A 22,192-nucleotide genomic window follows, 5' to 3' on the forward strand; every position below is an offset into this window, starting at 1 on the left:
GTCTGTGTTTATGTTGTCATGGAGTTCTTTTGGAATTAATATATATCAGCTCTGAAACTAATATTAGTCCAGAAAACAACTGTTTCTATACATTCCAGGGAATGATTTAAGGTGTACCCTTTAACCTAGGAAGTCGTCTTCTGGGCATTAAACAAAGATGTAGCTTCAAGATGTTCATCAACACAACCACTATAAAAGAAAAATAAGTCACGGGTCAGCCACTGAAAATGACATTAAAGAAATGCATTTATTGACATGGAAAAATATTCATGAAAAATAAGCAGGGAAATAGGTTATAAAAGAATTATTTCGGGCCGGGCGCGGTGGCTCACGCCTGTAATCCCAGCACTCTGGGAGGCCAAGGTGGGCGAATCACAAGGCCAGGAGATGGAGACCACGGTGAAACCCTGTCGCTACTAAAAATACAAAAAATTAGCCGGGCATGGTGGCGGGCGGCTGTAGTCCCAGCTACACAGGAGGCTGAGGCAGGAGAATGGCATGAACCCAGGAGGCGGAGCTTGCAGTGAGCTGAGATCACGCCACTGCACTCCAGCCTGGGGGACAGAGTGAGACTCTGTCTCAAAAAAAAAAAAAAAATTATTTCGGCCGGGCACGGTGGCTCATGCCTGTAATCCCAGCACTTTGGGAGGCTGAGGTGGGTGGATCACTTGAGGTCAGGAATTTGAAACCCCGACTCTACTAAAAATACATAAATTAGCCAGGTGTGGTAGTGTACGCGCCTGTAATCCCAGCTACTCAGGAGGCTGAGGCAAGAGAATGGCTGGAACCCAGGAGGCAGAGGTTGCAGTGAGCCCAGATTGTGCCACTGCACTCCAGCCTGGGTGACAAAGCAAGACTCTGTCTCAAAATAAAATAAAATGATGTTCTTTTGGTTCGCCAGTATTTTCTGGTTTCCACGTAAAGAGCTTGTATTACTTTTGTAAGAAGAAAAGCAACACAGGACAGCCATTTTGAAGAGGAAAGAGTCCTTGTGACCCTCATGGGCTTTAATTCTGACCCCAACCCGGCCTCCTGCCTCAGGTTTACTGAGAAAGGCAACTTGGAAGTGCTGCTCTTCACCATCCAGAGCAAGCTTCGGGCCAACAACCAGAAGGTCTACACGCCCCGCGAGGGCCGGCTCATCTCGGACATCAACAAGGTCCGTGGCTGCCCACAGGCCACCCACCCTCAGGGTAGCACCTGGCCCAGACGCCTTGCACACATCCCCAAACCCGGGGCCATCTCAACCTTCACCAAACTCTGCTATCTGCTGCCCCAACTTGAAACTCGGGCACTCCGCCCAGCTGCCCACACTGTGCCAGATGTGATTCTCCCGTCCTCTCAGGCACATGGCTCCCTGCTCCTTTGTCTGACTCTCCATACGAGGTCACGTAAGGAAATTATGCCCCAAGTCCCTCAGCTTATTCCACCTGTCCCCAACTGACTATCCCTTCCTTTTATTTTTTTCATGATGTTGTAAGATGACTAAAAGTAAAAATAAGGTTTGCACACAGTCCTGCCAACACAAAGGAATCAGATGGTTTCCACTGTTCCCGCTCCCTTCAGTCCTTTTCCAGAAGCTTCTACATAGTGTCACAGACTCCCAGTGCTGCCCTGTTTCCTGTTTCCACACCCAGGCATCTCACCCACTGCATTCCACGGATCCACTAGACCGAGCTTCCATGGGACTTACCATGTGCCTCTAGCCCCCCTGAGCCCCCCCTGCCCTGTCCCTTCCACTGACTCTGTCCCCACCCCACAGGCTTGGGAGCGGCTGGAGAAGGCAGAGCATGAGCGTGAGTTGGCCCTGCGCACCGAGCTCATCCGCCAGGAGAAGCTGGAGCAGCTGGCCGCCCGCTTCGACCGCAAGGCTGCTATGCGGGAGACCTGGCTCAGCGAGAACCAGCGCCTCGTGTCCCAGGTAGGACTAGAGGCTCCTAGGATGCTTAGGCTGGTCAGAACTGGGAGAGAGACAGGGGTGGATAAGAAGCCCCATGGGTTGGAGAGACAATGAAACACGAAATCCGTAACCTGGGTAAAAAGGCCTAGAGGTCCGGGAGCAAGGGGCCAGAGGCTGGGACAGAAGAGAGTGCTGGTGAAACAGGATGGGGGTGGGATAGAAAGGGAACTTAGAGCCACCACATGGAGCTGGGATCTTGCAGCCCAAGTGCTCTGCAGGACAGAGGAACCGGCAGAGGCACTGTCCCTTGGTCCCCATACCTCCTCTCCCTGCCCTCGACACAGGACAACTTTGGGCTGGAGCTGGCAGCTGTCGAGGCAGCAGTACGGAAGCACGAAGCCATTGAGACGGACATCGTGGCCTACAGCGGCCGGGTGCAGGCGGTGGACGCCGTGGCTGCAGAGCTGGCCGCCGAGCGCTACCACGACATCAAGCGTATCGCCGCTCGGCAGCACAACGTGGCACGGCTCTGGGACTTCTTGAGGCAGATGGTGGCCGCCCGGCGGGAGCGGCTCCTCCTCAACCTGGAGCTACAGAAGGTGTTCCAGGACCTGCTCTACCTCATGGACTGGATGGAAGAGATGAAGGTATCAGTGAGGCGTGCTGGGTGGGGTACAGGTGATCAAGAGTTGAGGGGGCCCCACAGTGGGTGCGTTTGCCTGTCTTCTCGGCCAGTCTCTGTGGAGTGTGAACCAGCACAGGGCCCTGTCCCCAGTGGCAGTGAACAAAGTAAACAGGGCCCTGTCCACACGGGGTTCGTGTTCTAGATGGAGGAGGCTGATGACAAAACTCACGGACCTTTCCATAAACAAAAGAGCAGGGGCCATAAAACCACTGATGAATCTGGAACAGGGCGGCATGAGGGGCTGGTCAGATAAGGCCTCTGAGAAAATGCCATTTAAGCCGAGACCAAAATAGTGCCAAGAACCAGCACAGAGAGCTCTCAGGAGAGAACGTTCCAGGCAGAAGGAAGAGCCGGCACAGGCCCTCGGCCTGGACCAGCATGGCGTGTTCAGGATCAGAAGGAAAGCCGGTGGGCTGTGAGCATGAGGAGTAGGGGCCGTGGACTGAGATTTGGGAGGGCACAGCCAGCCCATTAGGGCCTTACAGGCCTGGTCAGGGAGTTTGGATTTTATTCAAAGTAACATGGATCCTTTAAAGTGATTTGAAGGGGCTGGGCACAGTGCTCATGCCTGCAATCCCAGCTCTTTGGGAGGCCAAGGTGGGCAGATCACTTGAGGTCAGGAGTTCAAGACCAGCCTGGCCAACATGGTGAAACCCCATCTCTATAAAAATACAGAAATTAGCCAGGTGCGGTGGTGGGCGCCTGTAGTCCCAGCTACTCAGGAAGCTGAGACAGGAGAATCGCTTGAACCCAGGAGGCGGAGGATGCAGTGAGCCGAGATTGCACCACTACACTCCAGCCTAGGTGATAGGGCAAGACTCAGTCTCAAAAAAAAAAAAAAAAAACCACAGCTAGGCAAGGTGGCTCACACCTGTAATCCTAGGACTTTGGGAGGCCAGGGTGGGTGGATCGCCTGAGGTCAGGAGTTCGAGACCAGCCTGGCCAACATGGCAAAACCCCATCTCTAGTAAAAATACAAAAATTAGCTACACGTGGTGGCACACGCCTGTAATCCCGGCTACTCAGGAGGCTGAGGAAGGAGAATTGCTTGAATCCGGGAGGTGGAGGTTGCAGTGAGCCAAGATTGTGCCACTGCACTCCAGCCTGCACGACGGGAGCAAGACTGCATCTCAAAAAATAAAAAAGTGATTAAAAGGTTTTGAGAGGGGTAGAGACTTCATTGTACCTTACGTTTGTAAAAAGGTCACTTTGGCTACTCTGAAGAAGGCCTGTGGGCAGGCAGCATGAGAGCAAGACCTGTTAGAGTTGCTGCCGTCTCCCAGGCGGACAGCGGCCAGGAGAGTGGATTGGGGAAAGATGCGGAAGGAAGGCTGCTGGGTGCTGGGGCGGAGCAGTGGTGACAGGAGGGTGTCAATGATTCTGAGGCTGAGAAGATTAGTCACAGCAAAGCTTCCAAGAGCAGGAGTTAGTTAGAACATTGTTGCACAGCAGGAGAGTTAAGGATAAGGATAAGGAGGTCGGGATGCCAGAGCAGAACTGGGGTATCTCAGTGTATGTGAGCAATCAGGTTTCTCACCTGGGTGCAACACCTGGAGCCACAGAAAGGTTGGAAGGAAAACACGGCAGGTTAGCGCGTGTGTGCTCAGGCGGGCATCCGCACTCCATGTGTGCTTGGCAGGGCCGGCTGCAGTCTCAGGACCTGGGCAAGCACCTGACAGGAGTGGAGGACCTGCTGCAGCTGCACGAGCTGGTGGAGGCAGACATCGCCGTGCAGGCCGAGAGGGTGCGGGCCGTCAGCGCCTCTGCCCTGCGCTTCTGCAACCCAGGGAAAGGTGAAAAGTTGGGGAAGGCACTGGAGAGGAAGGGGCTGGGAAGGAGCACATCAAGAACCGAGGTGGAAGGGTTGGGAAACCTGGGGACAGGAAAGATGGTGACCAAACGATGGTGACTGAGCTAGAGCCAAGGTGGGAAGCCCAAGAGAGTGTGGTGGCAGGGAGGAGGGCTGGGTTGCAGCTCTGACCCTCTCCTGTGACTTTCTCAGAGTATAGACCTTGCGACCCGCAGCTGGTGTCAGAGCGGGTAGCGAAGCTAGAGCAGAGCTATGAGGCACTGTGCGAGTTGGCAGCGGCACGGCGGTCCCGGCTGGAGGAGTCACGGCGGCTCTGGCGTTTCCTCTGGGAGGTGGGCGAAGCTGAGGCCTGGGTGCGGGAGCAGCAGCACCTCCTGGCCTCAGCCGACACGGGCCGGGACCTGACCGGTGTCCTCCGCCTGCTCAACAAGCACACAGCCCTGCGGGGTGAGATGAGCGGCCGGCTGGGGCCCCTGAAGCTCACCCTGGAGCAGGGCCAGCAGTTGGTGGCCGAGGGTCACCCTGGGGCAAGCCAGGCCTCTGCCCGTGCAGTTGAGCTCCAAGCCCAGTGGGAGCGGCTAGAGGCCCTGGCCGAGGAGCGTGCCCAGCGGCTGGCCCAAGCTGCCAGCCTCTACCAGTTCCAGGCCGATGCAAACGACATGGAGGCCTGGTTGGTAGACGCACTGCGCCTGGTGTCCAGCCCCGAGCTGGGTCACGACGAGTTCTCCACGCAGGCTCTAGCCAGGCAGCATCGGGCCCTGGAGGAGGAGATCCGAAGCCACCGGCCAACCCTGGACGCTTTGAGGGAACAGGCAGCAGCCCTGCCTCCCGCACTGAGCCACACGCCCGAGGTGCAGGGTCGGGTGCCCACCCTGGAGCGGCACTACAAGGAGCTGCAGGCCCAGGCAGGCGAGCGAGCGCAGGCCCTGGCGGCAGCCCAAGCGCTCTACACCATGCTCAGCGAGGCCGGGGCCTGCGGGCTTTGGGTGGAGGAGAAGGAGCAGTGGCTCAACGGGCTGGCCCTGCCTGAGCGCCTGGAGGACCTGGAGGTGGTGCAGCAGAGGTAGGCCCCTCGGCTCCCAGTGGGACTGGCCTTGGCAGGCAGGGTGGGGGGCCAGGATGTGGGTAGTGAGTCCCTCCATAAACTGCCTGCCTCACCCCTTTGAGTCTTAATGGTTGTCCATTTCTAGTTTTAACAAAAGATGTTAACCGTAGAGACATTTCACCGCAAACCTCTCTACACCCATCACCCAGATTCAGTCATTGCCAATATCTTGCTTTATTTGATTCTCTGCCCTTTTAAAAAGCAAATCCCCAATATTAGCATGTCCCTCCTACATTCTTCAGGGTGCGCCCTTTAAGAAATACAAGGAAGGGCCGGGCGTGGTGGCTCAAGCCTGTAATCCCAGCACTGTGGGAGGCCGAGACGGGCGGATCACGAGGTCAGGAGATCGAGACCATCCTGGCTATCACGGTGAAACCCCATCTCTACTAAAAATACAAAAAACTAGCCGGGCGTGGTGGCGGGCGCCTGTAGTCCCAGCTACTCGGAGGCTGAGGCGGGAGAATGGCGTGAACCCAGGAGGCGGAGCTTGCAGTGAGCCGAGATCACGCCACTACACTCCAGCCTGGGCGACACAGTGAGACTCCGTCTCAAAAAAAAAAAAAAAAACAAAAAATCCAAAAATCTAGCCGGGCGAGGTGGCAGGCAGGAGAATGGTGTAAACCCAGGAGGCGGAGCTTGCAGTGAGCTGAGATCCTGCCACTGCACTCCAGCCCGGGTGACAGAGCGAGACTCCATCTCAAAAAAAAAAAAAAAAAGAAAAGGAAGCATTCGTACCTACAATATATTATTTTGAAATTGTCTGTGTGGACTTAAAATAGCTGAGGCTTTGAAGTTATAAGCCTTTTAGACAGAGACACTAAAATAGCTTTATTTACAGAATAAATCTTCAAATCATTTATTCGATAATAAATCTTAAAAAAATTTTATAGAACCATTATCACATAGACAAAATTAGGAATTTCTTGATATGATCTATGATCAATGTGTAATCCAATTTCCTGGTGTTTAAAAAAATGTAATTAGGTAGGGCCTGGTGGCTCACACCTGTAATCCCAGCACTTTCGGAGGCCAAGGCAGGAGGATCACTTGAGTCCAGGAGTTCATAACCAACCTGGGCAACATAGTGAGACTCCACCTCTACACATTTTTTTTTTTTTTTAATTAGCCAGGCATGGTGGTGGGCACCTGTAGTCCTAGCTACTGGGGACGCTGAGGCAGGAGTATTGCTTGAGCCCAGAGGTCGAGGCTGCAGTGAGCTGAGATCGTGCCACTGCACTCCAACCTGGGTGACAGAGTAAGACCCTGTCTCAAAATAAATAAATAAATAAAAATAAAAAATGTAATTAAAGATTTTTTTTTTTAGTTTTCAAGGTATCCTAATGTAGAGGTTAACAAACTACAACCCTTGGGCCAAATCCAGCCTGCTGCCTGTTTCTGCTTTATTGGAAGAGAGCTACACTCTTTTTGCGTATCGCCCATGGCTACTTTCAGGCTACAGCAGCAGGGCTGAATAGGCTGCAGCAGCTGCGTGGCTCATGAAGCCTATAATATTTACCATCGAGCCCTTTACAGAAAACATTTGCAAACCCTGCCCTATTGGAACATAAAATGCCGGCCGGGCGAGGTGGCTCACACTTGTAATCCCAGCACTTTGGGAGGCTGAGGAGGGTGGATCATGAGATCAGGAGTTCAAGACCAGCCTGGCCAAGATAGTGAAACCCCTGTCTCTACTAAAAATACAAACATTAGCTGGGCTTGGTGGTGGGCACCTATAATCCCAGCTACTCGGGAGGCTGAGACAGAGAATTGCTTGAACCCAGGAGGCAGAGGTGCAGTGAGCCGAGATCGTACCACTACACTCCAGCCTGGGTGACAGAGCGAGACTCCATCTCAAAAACAAAAACAAAACATAAAATGTCCCTGGAAGAAGTTATCCTTCACATTTTCATCACCCAGACAAATATTTTTGGTTATTACTTCATTTTCTAACACATATGAGTGGGATGAGACCCAGATAGGCAGCTAAGGGGGAAGTCCCAGGAGGCTCAGAGGATCCGATAAAGGGTTGCCCCATGCCAGGGTCTAGTTTGACTTGTATGTATGTTCCTGACCTTTACCTTTCACCATCTTTCGAGCAGTTCTAGTGATAATAGTTATTCTGCTTGTTTTGGGGGAGTTGGGGGTTCCTCCCTTGACCCACAGATACTATGAACCTCATAGGCTGAGAGGCACAGAGACTCCTGCAGATAAGCCTCCTGGTGAAGGAGATACCCTCCTGGGTGTCTAAGAGAGGTGGACTTAGGTAGACTGGGCACGGTGCTGCCTCCCACAGTTCACGCCTGACTCTTCCACCCTCTCAGGTTCGAGACCCTGGAGCCTGAAATGAACACCCTTGCAGCACAAATCACCGCGGTGAATGTCATTGCCGAGAAGTTACTGAAGGCCAGCCCCCCAGGCAAGGACCGCATTGTCAACACCCAGGAGCAGCTCAACCACAGGTGGGCTTGGGAGGGCAGGACTGGGAAACTGACAGAGAAATGAAGCAATGGGGATGGCAGTGGGAGGCAAGTTTTGTAGAGCCTGGAAGAGTGGCCACCAAGGAGGAAGCAAACCAGTTTGGAATATGTTGGGAAAGGAAAAAGGATCAAAGAGACGAGAGAGGGAGTCAAGGTAGTCTGAAGCAGCTGCTAGCCAGAAAGGGAGGAGTCAAGGGGAGATACCAAGGGAGAGAGAAGCAGGGAAGAAGCTTCCAAATAGGCCTGGCCAGGGCAAGAAGCTGAACCTTCCCCCTGCTCTCAGGTGGCAGCAGTTTCGGTCCCTGGCAGATGGTAAGAAGGCAGCTCTGACCTCAGCCCTGAGCATCCAGAACTACCACTTAGAGTGTACGGAGACCCAGGCCTGGATGAGAGAGAAGACCAAGGTCATCGAGTCCACCCAGGGCCTAGGCAACGATCTGGCTGGGGTGCTGGCCCTGCAGCGCAAGCTGGCTGGCACGGAGCGGGACCTGGAGGCCATTGCTGCCCGGGTCGGTGAACTGACTCGAGAGGCAAATGCCCTGGCTGCCGGCCATCCTGCTCAGGCAGCGGCCATCAACGCCCGGCTCAGAGAAGTGCAGACCGGCTGGGAGGACCTCAGGGCCACCATGCGGCGTCGAGAAGAGTCGCTGGGGGAGGCGCGGCGGCTGCAGGACTTCCTGCGCAGCTTGGATGACTTCCAGGCCTGGCTAGGCCGTACTCAGACTGCTGTGGCCTCTGAAGAAGGGCCAGCCACCCTGCCTGAGGCAGAGGCCCTCCTGGCCCAACACGCAGCCCTTCGGGGAGAGGTGGAGCGGGCCCAGGGCGAGTACAGCCGGCTGCGAGCCCTGGGCGAGGAGGTGACCCGGGACCAGGCTGACCCCCAGTGCCTCTTCCTACGACAGCGACTGGAGGCCCTGGGAACTGGCTGGGAGGAGCTGGGCCGAATGTGGGAGAGCCGGCAAGGTCGCCTGGCCCAGGCCCACGGCTTCCAGGGATTCCTGCGGGATGCTCGTCAGGCTGAGGGCGTACTCAGCAGCCAGGTGAAAGTCCGGGCAAAGTCCCAACCAGGAGGAAGAGCAAAGTAGGGACCCGGGGAAATGTGAAGGAGCAGGATGGGCAGGAAGGACATGTTAGCAAAACGGGGCCGTGCAGTGGTTCAGGCCTGAAATCCCAGCACTTTGGGAGGCCAAAGTGGGAGGATCACTTGAGGCTGAGAATATCCAGACCAACCTGGGCAACATGGCAAGACCTTGTCTTTACAAAAAAAAAAAAAAATTAAGAAAATAGAAGAATTTTTTATAAAGAAAAATGGGAGCCAGACAGGATGGCTCACACCTGTAATCCCAGTACTTTGGGAGGCCGAGGCAGGAGGATAACTTGAGTTCAGGAGTTTGAGACCAGCCTGGGCAGCATAGTGAGACCCCCATCTCTACAAAAAGAAAAAAAAAATTAGCTGGGCATGGTTATGCATGCCTGTAGTCCCAGCTACTGGGGAGGCTGAGGCTGGAGGATCACTTGAGCCAGGAGTTTGAGGCTGCAGTGAGCTATGATCATACCACTGCACTCCAACCTGGGCCATAGAATGAGACCCTGTCTCAAAAAAGAAAAGAAAAGGAAAAAAGAAAGAAAAATGGGAATGAAAAAGATGTGAATATAATTTACTAAAACTGACTTTAGAAGAAGTAGAAAACCCAGTTTGTCATGTAACTGTTAAAGAAATGGAATCAGGAGCTAGAAGTGAGATAGAACAGGATTTGGGCTGGGGAATGGAAAGTCCTTCCCACCCAGCTTCCTTGTGACTTTCTGAGACTCCCACGATGGCTGGCAGCCTCCCTGTCTTCAGAGCTCTCCTGGCTACCCTCCCTGTCCGTGGGTTGGCGCCTACCTCTCAGATTTGCCCCTGGGTGGGTCCCTCCTAAGGGGGTGAATTGTGCTGGGGAAAATGAGCTGAATGTCACCGCTCCCACACAGGAATATGTTCTGTCTCACACGGAGATGCCAGGGACACTCCAGGCTGCTGATGCTGCCATTAAAAAATTGGAGGACTTCATGAGCACCATGGACGCCAATGGGGAACGGATCCACGGGCTCCTGGAGGCTGGGCGCCAGCTGGTGTCTGAAGGCAATATCCATGCCGACAAGATTCAGGAAAAGGCAGACTCCATCGAGAGGAGGTCTGATGAGGCAGTCCATGAATTAGGGGTCCTGGGGGGAATCTGGGAAACAGGGTGGCCCCAAAGATGAATGTGGCACAGGAAACGCACAGATGGGGTAGGAGCTGACGGAGAAGTAGAGGGGAAGAACCAAGTGGTTGGAGAGGGCTGAGAGGTTCTACCCCCCAACCAGGGCCAAAAGGAAGTCAGGATTCCAGGTAACCTCGTGCTCCTGGAAGGCGTTATTCCCCTAGAAGAAATGGAGGCCCCTAGGTTAGCCAAAGGGTCACAACCCTTTCACAGCAAATTCCAGGGTTTCACAAGAGGGTGTCATTCCAGGCACAGGAAGAATCAAGACGCAGCACAGCAGTTTCTGGGCCGTCTTCGGGACAACCGGGAGCAGCAGCATTTCCTGCAAGATTGTCACGAGGTGAGGCTCCCTGGGGCTCCGGGATATTCTCTAGCCATCCCTTTCCCACCTTGAGCCTAGAATAAGTCCAGCACAAGGTCACCAGTGACTGTGAGCCCCTTCATGGGTTCTTCCCAAGGTGCCCACTTCTCCTGGCTCACTGTGGCCCTGCTTGTATGCCCCCCTCTTCCCTCCCTGGGAAATGCCCCCTCTCCTTTGTCCCTGTTTTACGTTTGGTCCAGCTGAAGCTCTGGATTGATGAGAAGATGCTAACAGCCCAGGACGTGTCCTACGACGAGGCCCGCAACCTGCATACCAAGTGGCAGAAGCACCAGGCGTTCATGGCTGAACTGGGTGCCAACAAAGACTGGCTGGACAAGGTGGACAAGGTGAGTGGTGCTGTGGGGGCTGCCTCTGGGCAGAGTCCCCCACCGTGCAGGGGAGGGCCTGGCTCCAGGACGTGGTTTTCGTCATGGTTAGAGATTGTGGGGCTTCTGGTGCCACAGCTCCACGGTGGAAAGTTATGACCTGGGAAACAAACGTCTTTGTTGGAGACAGAGAGTGGGACAGTGAGTCCAGAACCTTGATAAAGTACAAATTAGTAGGTAGCCAAACTGCAGCTTGGATTTAACACCATAACTGTTCCTGAGTTCAAAGCAGGATGGCGCTCTTCAGTGGGCTCTGCAAACCTTGTCTGGAGAGGGCTTGGCCTGGATGGTCAATATTTGAGGCTTTGCAGTCCAAACAGTTTCTGCTACAACTGCTCATCTCTGTCGTTGTAGTGCAGAAGCAGCTGCAGAGAATAGGTGAATGAATGAACATGGCTGTTTCCCAATAAAACTTTACTTGTAAAAACAAGCAGTGGACCAGATTACCTCATGGGCTGTATGTAGTCTGCCAGTCCATATTTTCGAGTCTTGCTGTCCCTGGTTCTTGGTCTTCCACCCAGCTCTTCCTCAAGAGCCAAGGACATATAAAGTTTTATATCTGCTCCGCAAGTATCCCTGCAGAACATGGTATGCGCTCAACAGTCTGTGAGGCACTGCAAGGTCTACGAAAAGACACTTTCCTTCCCCCAAGGGCATGACGGTTGGGACAAAAGGAGACCAGTGTGCTTTCAATTGTTTCCATTCATTCAGCAAATATTTACTTGGTACTACTATATCCAAAGCATTGTATTAGGCACTGCGTGGGGTCCGAAAGGGATCCCCTGGTAGGCTCCACCCTGGAGGAATAACACTGTAGTCAGGATATGAGGCATATACGCAGGTAGCTAAATAGAATCCAGAGAAGAATCTGATGAGTGCTGTGAGAGTGGCCGTGCTGAAGCCTGGGGAATAAGGAGAGAGGAGATATGAAAATTCTAGAAGCAGCAACATCCAGGGCAGTCCATGGCAGATGAGTAGAATTTGGACAAGTGGAGATATTGAGGAAAAGATGTTTCCAGGTAGAGAAAACCGAACAGAAAACCGGTGGTAGGCAGTGCCTGTTTGGGAGCAAGGGGGTGAGTGAGTCTGGCAGCAGCAGAGAATGTGTGCAGGGCCCCAGGGAAGAAGAGGTGGGAGAGAAGCCCCGGAAAACCCTGACCACCACATGCGTGTGCTTCCAAGTGTGGATTGTGCTCAAAGCTGTGAAGCTACCCAAGCAGTGCTAGCCTTTGATGCTCTTCATCCTGACAGCCACAGCCACCTGCAAAATGGCCTGAAGGCAGTATCTGGGTTTGTGTTCCCCTAGAAGCAGACCCAGAAATAATGATTCTAGGGAGGTGATCCCTGGAAGCATCAGTAGGGGAATGGAGCGATGAGAGAGGAAGGGACAGAAGTCATGCCAGTTACCCCCATGGGCAGCGGGAGCCCAACCCTCATGGGGCACTCTGTGGGGGTGTAGATGGAACACAGAACACAGCACCCGCACAGCCACAGCACTTGGATGCTGCGTATTTATCCGTCAGCTCCCTGTCTGTCACTGGTTGAGGGCTGCTTCTGGGCTCATTAACTCCATGGCTCTTCCAATTTGCCTTCCACACAGTTCAAGGGAGCACACTTCCCTCACCACCCCAGATGCAAAAATCCTCAAGCAGAAAAGCTGGAAGTGGGGGAACCAGGTGGGACTCACTTGCTATCAATGAAGTGAAGAGTAATGAGTTGAGAAATACAAAACGATGGCAAATAAGTCAATGTGCAGTGTGGTGCCAGAAACCACAGGCACCAAGGAACCCAAACTAAAAAGAGATTGCAAGGGCTTCCTCGTTGAAATGCTCTGGGTCTTGAAGGAGGAGTGGGGTTCATCGGCGGTGAGGGAACAGCAGTTTAGAAGGGATCTTAAACCTCTGCGAAGAGTGTGTCGATGAGAACACACAAGGACTTGGAATTATTGCCCACACTTCAGGTCTCTACTGCCCGTGCTCTCAGCCTCTAAAGTTCAAGCTAATTGGGGCACTTTGACGTTCTCTGTCCTGCCTTCCAGGAGGGGCGGGAGCTGACTCTTGAGAAGCCAGAGCTGAAAGCCCTGGTGTCGGAGAAGCTGGGGGACCTGCACAGGCGCTGGGACGAGCTGGAGACCACCACCCAAGCCAAGGCCCGCAGCCTCTTTGATGCCAACCGAGCTGAGCTGTTTGCCCAGAGCTGCTGTGCCCTGGAGAGCTGGCTGGAGAGCCTGCAGGCCCAGCTGCACTCGGATGACTACGGCAAGGACCTCACCAGCGTCAACATCCTGCTCAAAAAGCAGCAGGTGTGCTGTAGGCCTTTGATGGGGATGGTGAATAGTAGAAGAAAGGAAGGGGTCTAAAGCTTTCAAGATTTGGGAGGCCAGCTAAGGCCTGGCAGATAACACCTTCAGTAGCATTTCCCACAGTCATTTCTCTGGGCAGCCAGTATCAGAATCTCTAGGGATATGTCACAGTCAGGATTAGAGTTAGGAGACAGACCCACTAATAATTTGAAGATGAGAACTTCAGTAAAAAGAAATATTAATTAGGCCAGGCACGGTGGCTCATGCCTGTAATCCCAGCACTTTGGGAGGCCGAGGCAGGTGGGTCACTTGAGGTCAGGAGTTCAAGACCAGCCTGGCCAACATGATGAAACCCCATCTTTACTAAAAATACAAAAATTAGCCGGGCGTGGTGGCACGTGCCTGTAATCCCAGCTATTTGGGAGGCTGAGGCAGAAGAATGGCTTGAACCCAGGGGGCAGAGGTTGCAGTGAGCCATGATCATGCCATTGCACTCCAGCCTGGACGACACAGCGAGACTCCGCCTCAAAAAAAAAGAAGTGTGAATTAGGAAAAGGTAGTAAAGAGAACTCTACGGCAGGGGTCAGAAAACTTTTTCAGTAAAGCGCCAGATAGTAAATATTTGGGGCTTTGTGGGTCATAAAGTCTATGTCACAGCCCTTCACCTTTGCCCTTGTAAGGTAAAAGCAGCTGTGGATTATATGTAAAATAAGGGGTATGGCCAGGTGTGGTGGCTCACACTTGTAATCCCAACACTTTGGGAGGCCGAAGTGGGCGGATCACTTGAGTCCAGGACTTTGAGACCAGCCTGGGCAACATGGCAAAACCCCATCTCTACGAAAAAATACAAAAAATAGCTGGGCGTGGTGGTGGTGTGTGCCCGTAGTCCCAGCTACTCTGGAGGCTGAGGTGAGAAGATTGCTTGAGCCTGATAAGTCGAGGCTGCAGTGGGCTGTGACCGTGCCACTGCACTCCAGCCTGAGTGGCAGAGCGAGACTTGTCTCAAAAAAATTTTTAAAAAGGGGTGGGTGCAGCTGTGGTCCAATAAAAACTTTATAAGGCTCGGCAGTGGGCTGGACTTGCTGGTCCCTGCTCTAAAGAATGCAGAATGGGAAGTGTAGGGAGCAGCTGACACCTCGGGGGTCGAGGAGTACCCCAGGAAGGAGCAAGATGGCTGAGTCTCAGACCTCCTTGGAGAGGGCAGAGGCCCACTGCATGGCCTGGAAATTTGCTGGGGTATCACAGGCCAGAGCAGGTCTGAAGCCAGCAAGCCAAGGCTGACCAGCAGGAAGTGGCCACTGGAGTGCAGCAAAACTTGCCAGAGAGTTAAGAGCCACCAAATCTCTTGCGCACTGTGGACAGTTTTGCTGTAGGAGGAAGATAAGATTAACACCCTGGAACCGTGGAATGCCCCTCATCTGCTAGGCATTGTGGTGTCCCTCCAGCGCCCTCTGCTGACAAGGCCTAGATTGTGCCCGCTGGCAAAGGAGGAATGTTTCCAGGGACCAGTTCCAGTGTCTCAAAGCAGGGCCACAATGGATCGGGGATGGAGAGACAATGAGTTGATAACGGGCACAGTTATCACACTACCCTGGAGTTTTTAATCTCAGTCTTAGATGTGGGGGTGTGGGTGCAGGTTTGTTATAAGGTTATATTGTGTGATGCTGAAGTTCAGGGCAGAATTGAACCCATCACCCATGTAGTAAGCACAGTACCCAATAGAGATTCTTTCAACCCCTGCCCTTGGACTCTCGTGTATATAAAGTTCGAGATCCACTGATCCAGCCCATGAGGGGATGCTCTCCCTGGGTGAGCTGCAGTGATAAGCAGCCACAGTGGGCTGGATAGAGACTGGTATCTCTGCTGGGCGTGAAGGCGGAAATGCAGAGCTAACATGTCCTTCCTCCTGGCGGTTTGCAGATGCTGGAATGGGAGATGGCTGTGAGAGAGAAGGAAGTGGAGGCAATCCAGGCCCAGGCCAAAGCGCTGGCCCAGGAGGACCAGGGTGCAGGGGAGGTGGAGAGGACCTCGAGGGCTGTGGAAGAGAAGTTCAGGGCCTTGTGCCAGCCCATGCGGGAACGCTGCCGGCGCTTGCAGGCTTCTCGCGAGCAGCACCAGTTCCACCGGGATGTGGAGGATGAGATTGTGAGTCACTGGGGCCAAGGACGGCAAGCTGCCCCCAGCCACATGGCTTTCCAGCCTCCCTCCTCAATGCCAGCAGGGCTCTGTTCCCTCTTCTCTTTGGCATTGACCATCTCCCCTCTAGGGAGACTTGGGGATGCCCCCCAGAACCAGAGATGACCGTTCCCTACACACACGGAGGTAGCCCCAGGTGTCCCCACTCCCACTGATCAGTCCCTGGTGCTTGCCTTGGCCTCTGGGCCTCCACTGACCTCCTCTTCCTCTTCCAGTTGTGGGTGACAGAGCGGCTGCCCATGGCCAGCTCCATGGAGCATGGCAAGGACCTACCCAGTGTCCAGCTTCTCATGAAGAAAAACCAGGTGAGGCAGAGGCTGAAGGCAAAAGAGAAGTTCCCAGGAGCCTCCCCAGACTTGGACGTGTGTTTTTTCTTAAGACCAGGCCCCCCTCGATGCTGAGTGTAACCCTGGACTTCAGTGGCTGTCTTTCCTTACCTTGGGAGGGTGGGTCCTCTCAGTGGGACATAGTGGGGGCTGGGGGGCTGAGGGGTGTTACCATCGCACCCCCGGGCTAGGAGAAGGAGCAGAGGACCCAGGAAGGAGAGAGGCACAGGGGTGAAGGGCGGTCTCCGGGAGCATGTGGGGCTGCGGCAGGCCTTTCCGCATTTTCTCTTCTGTGGCCGTGGGCAGACTCTGCAGAAGGAGATTCAGGGCCATGAGCCCCGGATCGCGGACCTGAGGGAGCGGCAGCGTGCTCTAGGTGCAGCAGCAGCAGGCCCGGAGCTGGCCCAGCTGCAGGAAATGTGGAAACGCCTGGGCCACGAGCTGGAACTTCGAGGGAAGCGACTCGAGGAGGCCCTGCGAGCCCAGCAGTTCTACCGTGATGCCGCCGAGGCGGAGGCCTGGATGGGCGAGCAGGAATTACACATGATGGCCCAGGAGAAAGCCAAGGTGAGGGCCAGGACAGAACCTGGTGTTATGTGGCCAGTTCTGCCCTCCCCCGACCCGCTGCTTGATGCCGCTGTCCCCTCCCGCCGTCCCTTCCCTCAGGATGAGCTGAGTGCCCAGGCAGAGGTGAAGAAGCACCAGGTGCTGGAGCAAGCCCTGGCCGACTACGCGCAGACCGTCCACCAGCTGGCGGCCAGCAGCCAGGACATGATTGACCATGAGCACCCAGAGAGGTGGGCGCAGCGGCAGCCCGGCCCAGCCTAGGGGAGGAGCTGGCTGCAGGAACAGGAAGGTGCAGGGAATGTGGAGCCTTCAGTGCTGTGTGCATGGAGCCTCCTAGAAAGCTGGAGCGCAGGGTGGGCGAGCTGTTGGGAGACCCAGAGGGACAGAGCTCCACAGAACAGGCTGGAGGTCAGAGCTACACCCCTAAGTCCCACAATGCCTCTCCCATTCTCTCTGCAGCACGCGGATATCCATCCGCCAAGCCCAGGTGGACAAGCTGTATGCTGGCCTGAAGGAGCTGGCGGGAGAGCGGCGGGAGCGCCTGCAGGAGCACCTCCGGCTGTGCCAGCTCCGCCGCGAGCTGGATGACCTAGAGCAGTGGATCCAGGAGCGCGAGGTCGTGGCGGCCTCCCACGAGCTGGGCCAGGACTACGAGCATGTGACTGTGAGTGTAGGGAGAGCACCCAGCTCAGATCAGCCATGGGAAAAGTGGAGGACCCACAGGGAGACGAGGACCTGGTTGCAGGCAGAGCACTGGGGGGCCAGGAGACAAGACCAGGCTGAGCAGGCACTGCCCTCCTGATTTTGAGGTATATGATTTGAAGAGGCTGGGCATGGTGGCTCACATATGTAATCCTAGCACCTTGGGAGGCTGAGGTGGGAGGATTGCTTAAGTCCAGGAGTTTGAGACCAGCCTGGGCAACATAGTGAGACCCCCATCTCTACAAAAAAAATGTTTTTTAGCTAGGCACAGCAGTGCATGACTGTAGGCCCAGCTACTCGGGAGGCTAAGGTGGGAGGATCTCTTGAGCCTAGGAGGTCGACACTGCAGTGATTGCGCCAGTGCACTCCAGAGCAAGACCCCATCTCTAAATACACACACACACACACACACAAATTTGAAGAATTGTGCAGAAAGGGGACATGAAGCTGAGCCGAGACAAGGGCAAATAGGAAATTATCACTCACACTTTTCAACAGAATTCAACAAAACAGGGTATGATTCCCTCCACAGTTTGGGGACTTGGAGCCTCTGTCGTACAGAAATATGGGCCATAGTTAGGGGGTTCTTGTCTGAGGCCTGAGGGTCCCAAGCACCTCAAAACGCCTTTGCCAGGGGTGGAGGGCGCCTGTCAAATACAGGGTCAGTGGGAAGCAGCCACGCCTGCTCCTTAACCACCGGGAGGAAACCTATCCCGGCCCCGTGGCCAGCAGGGAGAGGTAGGTTCTGAGTTTGGAGTGGAGGACTCGCTTCATCAGGCAGGGACCACATCCCCCAACATCACGGCATGGTCTGTCCATCTGCTTCCTCTACCAGATGCTCCGAGACAAATTCCGAGAGTTCTCCCGGGACACGAGCACCATCGGTCAGGAGCGCGTAGATAGCACCAATGCACTGGCCAATGGACTCATTGCTGGGGGCCATGCTGCACGGGCCACCGTGGCCGAGTGGAAGGACAGTCTCAACGAAGCCTGGGCTGATCTGCTTGAGCTGCTGGACACGCGGGGTCAGGTGCTGGCCGCGGCGTACGAGCTGCAGCGCTTCCTGCACGGGGCACGCCAAGCCCTGGCGCGGGTGCAGCACAAGCAGCAGCAGCTTCCAGACGGGACTGGCCGTGACCTCAACGCTGCCGAGGCCCTACAGCGCCGACACTGTGCCTACGAGCACGACATCCAGGCCCTCAGCGCCCAGGTCTGACCCAAGCATGCGGAGGTGGGGGAGGCTTAGAGGAGGCCAAGGGGGAAATGCCGGGGAGAGTTCCCAGGAGCTAGGGCAGAGCTCAGAAATGCTGGGAGGATGGCACCCTTTGGAGGGCCATTTCGAGATGAGGAAATTGCTCCAAGGAAACATCTCTGTTTGACCGGGCATGGTGGCTCTTGCCTGTAATCCCAGCGCTTTGGGAGGCTGAGGAGGGCAGATCACCTGAGATTGGGAGTTTGAGACCAGCCTGACCAACATAGAGAAACCCCGTCTCCACTAAAAATACAAAATTAGCTGGGCCTGGTGGCGCATGCCTGTAATCCCAGCTACTCAGGAGGCTGAGGCAGGAGAATCACTTGAACCTGGGAGGCAGAGTTTGTACACACCACTGTACTCCAGCCTGGGCAACAAGAGCGAAACTCGTCTCAAAAAGAAAGAAACCATCTCTGGCAGGGGACATCTAGCCAGTGCATTCACACTTTTAATGACAAGCCCCCTTGAGAGCCCATAATGTCTTCAGGGGTTCCCAGTGGCCAGGAGACTCTTCATGCTCTGCTAAATCTGCCTGTTGGTGCTTCCCAGGCTTGAGCTCTAGGCCCACACTCAGTAAGCATGGATCTTTCCCTCAACCACTAAAACCCATCAGCCCCTGCCTGATATCCCCTCTTCAGGCTAAGTGTCTCGTTCTAGCAATCTCCAAGGTCCCTCACATCCTAGACAGGCCTCTGAAAGTTCAACTGGCCAATGGCCCTTTTCCAGATCCTCCCCAAGTTAAGCCCAGGTTCCCAGATGAGACCCAACAGGGCAGAGTGTGGCCAAGCACCTGCCTTCATCTTTCCCAGCACCCCCACTCCCTGGCTCCACCCCCTGCTTCTTTGGCTGTGAGACAGGCAGCAGCAGGTGAGAGCGGCAGCCAGAACTGAGGCAGGCTGCGGCTCCTTGGAGTCCCCCGCTCTGCCTGACTCTGACCCGGGGCCCCGCAGGTCCAGCAGGTGCAGGACGATGGCCACCGGCTCCAGAAGGCATATGCTGGAGACAAGGCTGAGGAGATCGGCCGCCACATGCAGGCCGTGGCTGAGGCCTGGGCTCAGCTTCAGGGAAGCTCTGCCGCCCGCCGGCAGCTGCTGCTGGACACCACGGACAAGTTCCGCTTCTTCAAGGCTGTCCGGGAACTGATGCTCTGGATGGATGAGGTCAACCTGCAGATGGATGCCCAGGAGCGTCCCCGGTGAGAACGCTAGGGCCCGGGGCCTCCATGGGTTGTGTGGCTGGGCTGTGATGGGGCTGTGGGCAGCAGATGATGCTGTTTCTGCCTCCCCCCAGGGATGTGTCCTCCGCGGATCTAGTCATCAAGAACCAGCAAGGCATCAAGGCAGAGATAGAGGCCCGGGCGGACCGCTTCTCCTCCTGCATCGACATGGGGAAGGAGCTGCTGGCCAGGAGCCACTATGCGGCCGAGGAGGTGGGTGAGGCCCGGGTGGCCGGGCCATTCTCACTGTGCAGTGCTGAACGCTGACTTCTTGGCGGCTTTCTGCTTCCTCTCGTTCTTTCTTTGCAAGAAAGGGGTTTCTTGCATTCTGGAAATGTGAGAACCGTCTGCCTCTTGACATCAGAAATCACTGGTCCTGGACTAGGCATGGTGGCTCACGCCTGTAATGCCAACACTTTGGGAGGCCCAGGCGGGCAGATCACCTAAGGTCACGAGTTCGAGACCAGCCTGGCCTCCAAGGGTTGTGTGGCTAGGCTGTGATGAAACATGGTGAAAACCCATTTCTACTAAAAACACAAAAATTACCCGGGTATGGTGACAGGTGCCTGTAATCCCAGCTACTCGGAGGCTGAGGCAGGAGAACTGCTTGAACCTGGGAGGCGGTGAAGTTGCAGTGAGCTGAGATTGCGCCATTGCCTGGGCGATAAGAGCAAAACTCTGTCTCAAAAAAAAAAAAAAGAAATTATCTGTCGCCCTGGGTGACTCCCCAGGGGCCCTGGAAAGACCTCACATCTTGGTGCTAACTCATATCTCTGCCCCCCAGATCTCAGAGAAGCTGTCTCAGCTGCAGGCACGGCGCCAGGAGACGGCTGAGAAGTGGCAGGAGAAGATGGACTGGCTTCAGCTGGGTGAGCTGCTGAGGGGGCCCCAGGTGCTGTGGGGAGTGGGGGGCATTCTGCACCCTGTGGTTTCCAGAGTAGGTGAGACCAGGAACCCTGGGTATGAAACTCACAATGTCCAACCTTGGCGCTGCCTGGCACAGCTCTGGGGCAGTGGCTTTGTGTCCCTGTTCTTGAGGTTGCCATGGCCACTGTGCCCTGCCAGTGGCCACCCTGACCCACCATCTTCCTGTGACCCCCAATCCCACCAGTTTTGGAGGTGCTCGTGTTTGGAAGAGATGCAGGGATGGCAGAAGCCTGGCTGTGCAGCCAGGAGCCACTGGTGCGCAGCGCTGAGCTGGGTTGCACGGTTGACGAAGTTGAGAGCCTCATCAAGCGGCACGAGGCCTTCCAGAAGTCAGCAGTGGCCTGGGAGGAGCGATTCTGTGCACTGGAGAAGCTTACTGCGGTGAGGGACACAGGACCCCAGATGCCCACCCCCAACCTGCTCCCCCGACCCATGCTTGCTTCTGCTTGGAGCAGACATGTCTTCTCTCTTGTCACTGTACCAGTGGCTCCCAGATGTGAGCTGAGAGTGCCGTTGTCACCACACCTTTAGGAGGTGTCAGTTCCCCTGGGTGAGGCTGAGACACCTTCTCCCATTTTGTCTCTTGTCCCCACCATCTTCTCGAATTCTGTTCTTCTTTTATCATATTTCATCAAATCAGAGTTGAGACATTTCAGCTCTCCCTATTTCCCTGGCCCTCTTACACGCGACCTTCTACATGCTGAATGCAGCATTTTTTGACAGCTAGAGGAGCGGGAGAAGGAGCGAAAGAGAAAGAGGGAGGAGGAGGAGCGAAGGAAACAGCCGCCTGCTCCTGAACCCACAGCCAGTGTGCCTCCAGGGGACCTGGTGGGTGGCCAGACAGCTCCTGACACCACCTGGGACAGGTGAGAGCCAGGACGCCTCGGGTAGGAGGAGGAGGCTGAGCCCAGGCCACCCAAGGACTAATGATTCTGTGTTGCCTTTGGTCATCCCAGAACCCAGCTACGGCCACCATCCACACAAGCCCCCAGTGTTAATGGAGTCTGCACAGATGGAGAGCCCTCACAGGTGACCCCACTGTCCCCCTATCGGAGTCGTAGCCCCTCCACCCCCGCATATCCTTTTACAGATTCTTATTCTTGCAGCCCCTGCTGGGACAACAGAGACTTGAGGACAGCAGCTCCCCCGAAGGGCCGGTGAGTTCCCCTGCAAGTGTGGGTGTTGATAACTGGGAGGCGAAGGGTCCAGAAGGGGTGTGAGTGGGGGTGGCGGAGTAGTGGGGATGGGATGGGAGAGGGCAGAGGCTCACGGGCAGCTTGGGGGCAGGAAGACCAACTCCTGGACATGGAGCTTCCTGGTACCCAGGTTAGGGATCTCCCGTCTCATCCTTTGACACTGACACTGCTTCCCCCCCCAGGGACCTGGCCCAGGGGATGAAGCCAATGGGCCCCGGGGAGACAGGCAGACCCGGACTCGGGGCCCGGCCCCACCTGCGATGCCCCAGAGCAGGTCCACCGAGTCAGCCCACGCTGCCACCCTGCCTCCTCGAGGCCCAGAGCCGTCTGCCCAGGAGCAGATGGAGGGGGTACTGTGTCGCAAGCAGGAGATGGAGGCCTTCGGGAAGAAGGCTGCCAACAGGTACGGCCTGGCCTCTCCGGAGCCTGCCCTCGGAGGGGACTTCCCCAGAGCCTCTGTCCAGGTAGAGGAAGGGATGCCCTTTAAAGTACATCTTCTGGGCAAAGGGTAGGACTTGGGACCAGAGCAGGGCCTCAGGGG

At 55.3% G+C, this 22,192-nt stretch overlaps 2 protein-coding genes across 2 annotated transcripts in view; both read left to right on the plus strand.

Moving 5' to 3' along the window:
• LOC111533669 (pyruvate carboxylase, mitochondrial-like) overlaps nt 1-22,192 on the plus strand; it is a 1,148,173-nt gene that overhangs the window by 239,928 nt on the left and 886,053 nt on the right. The window lies entirely within an intron of this gene.
• Nucleotides 1-22,192, plus strand: part of SPTBN2 (spectrin beta, non-erythrocytic 2) — a 36,638-nt gene that overhangs the window by 12,428 nt on the left and 2,018 nt on the right. The window contains exons 10-34 of the mRNA XM_023186075.3: nt 1,042-1,159; nt 1,763-1,921; nt 2,245-2,547; nt 4,225-4,378; nt 4,588-5,458; nt 7,822-7,959; nt 8,261-9,017; nt 9,949-10,151; nt 10,470-10,560; nt 10,782-10,928; nt 13,006-13,269; nt 15,190-15,414; nt 15,681-15,770; nt 16,098-16,358; nt 16,458-16,588; nt 16,818-17,022; nt 17,896-18,270; nt 19,263-19,507; nt 19,603-19,741; nt 20,313-20,397; nt 20,640-20,836; nt 21,179-21,321; nt 21,412-21,484; nt 21,562-21,612; nt 21,834-22,054. Coding sequence (XP_023041843.2) covers nt 1,042-1,159; nt 1,763-1,921; nt 2,245-2,547; nt 4,225-4,378; nt 4,588-5,458; nt 7,822-7,959; nt 8,261-9,017; nt 9,949-10,151; nt 10,470-10,560; nt 10,782-10,928; nt 13,006-13,269; nt 15,190-15,414; nt 15,681-15,770; nt 16,098-16,358; nt 16,458-16,588; nt 16,818-17,022; nt 17,896-18,270; nt 19,263-19,507; nt 19,603-19,741; nt 20,313-20,397; nt 20,640-20,836; nt 21,179-21,321; nt 21,412-21,484; nt 21,562-21,612; nt 21,834-22,054 — 5,646 coding nt within the window. The remainder of the gene's footprint in view (nt 1-1,041; nt 1,160-1,762; nt 1,922-2,244; nt 2,548-4,224; nt 4,379-4,587; nt 5,459-7,821; nt 7,960-8,260; nt 9,018-9,948; nt 10,152-10,469; nt 10,561-10,781; nt 10,929-13,005; nt 13,270-15,189; nt 15,415-15,680; nt 15,771-16,097; nt 16,359-16,457; nt 16,589-16,817; nt 17,023-17,895; nt 18,271-19,262; nt 19,508-19,602; nt 19,742-20,312; nt 20,398-20,639; nt 20,837-21,178; nt 21,322-21,411; nt 21,485-21,561; nt 21,613-21,833; nt 22,055-22,192) is intronic.

This window comes from Piliocolobus tephrosceles, chromosome 13, assembly GCF_002776525.5.
Source record: "Piliocolobus tephrosceles isolate RC106 chromosome 13, ASM277652v3, whole genome shotgun sequence".
NCBI classification, from domain to species: Eukaryota; Metazoa; Chordata; class Mammalia; order Primates; family Cercopithecidae; genus Piliocolobus; species Piliocolobus tephrosceles.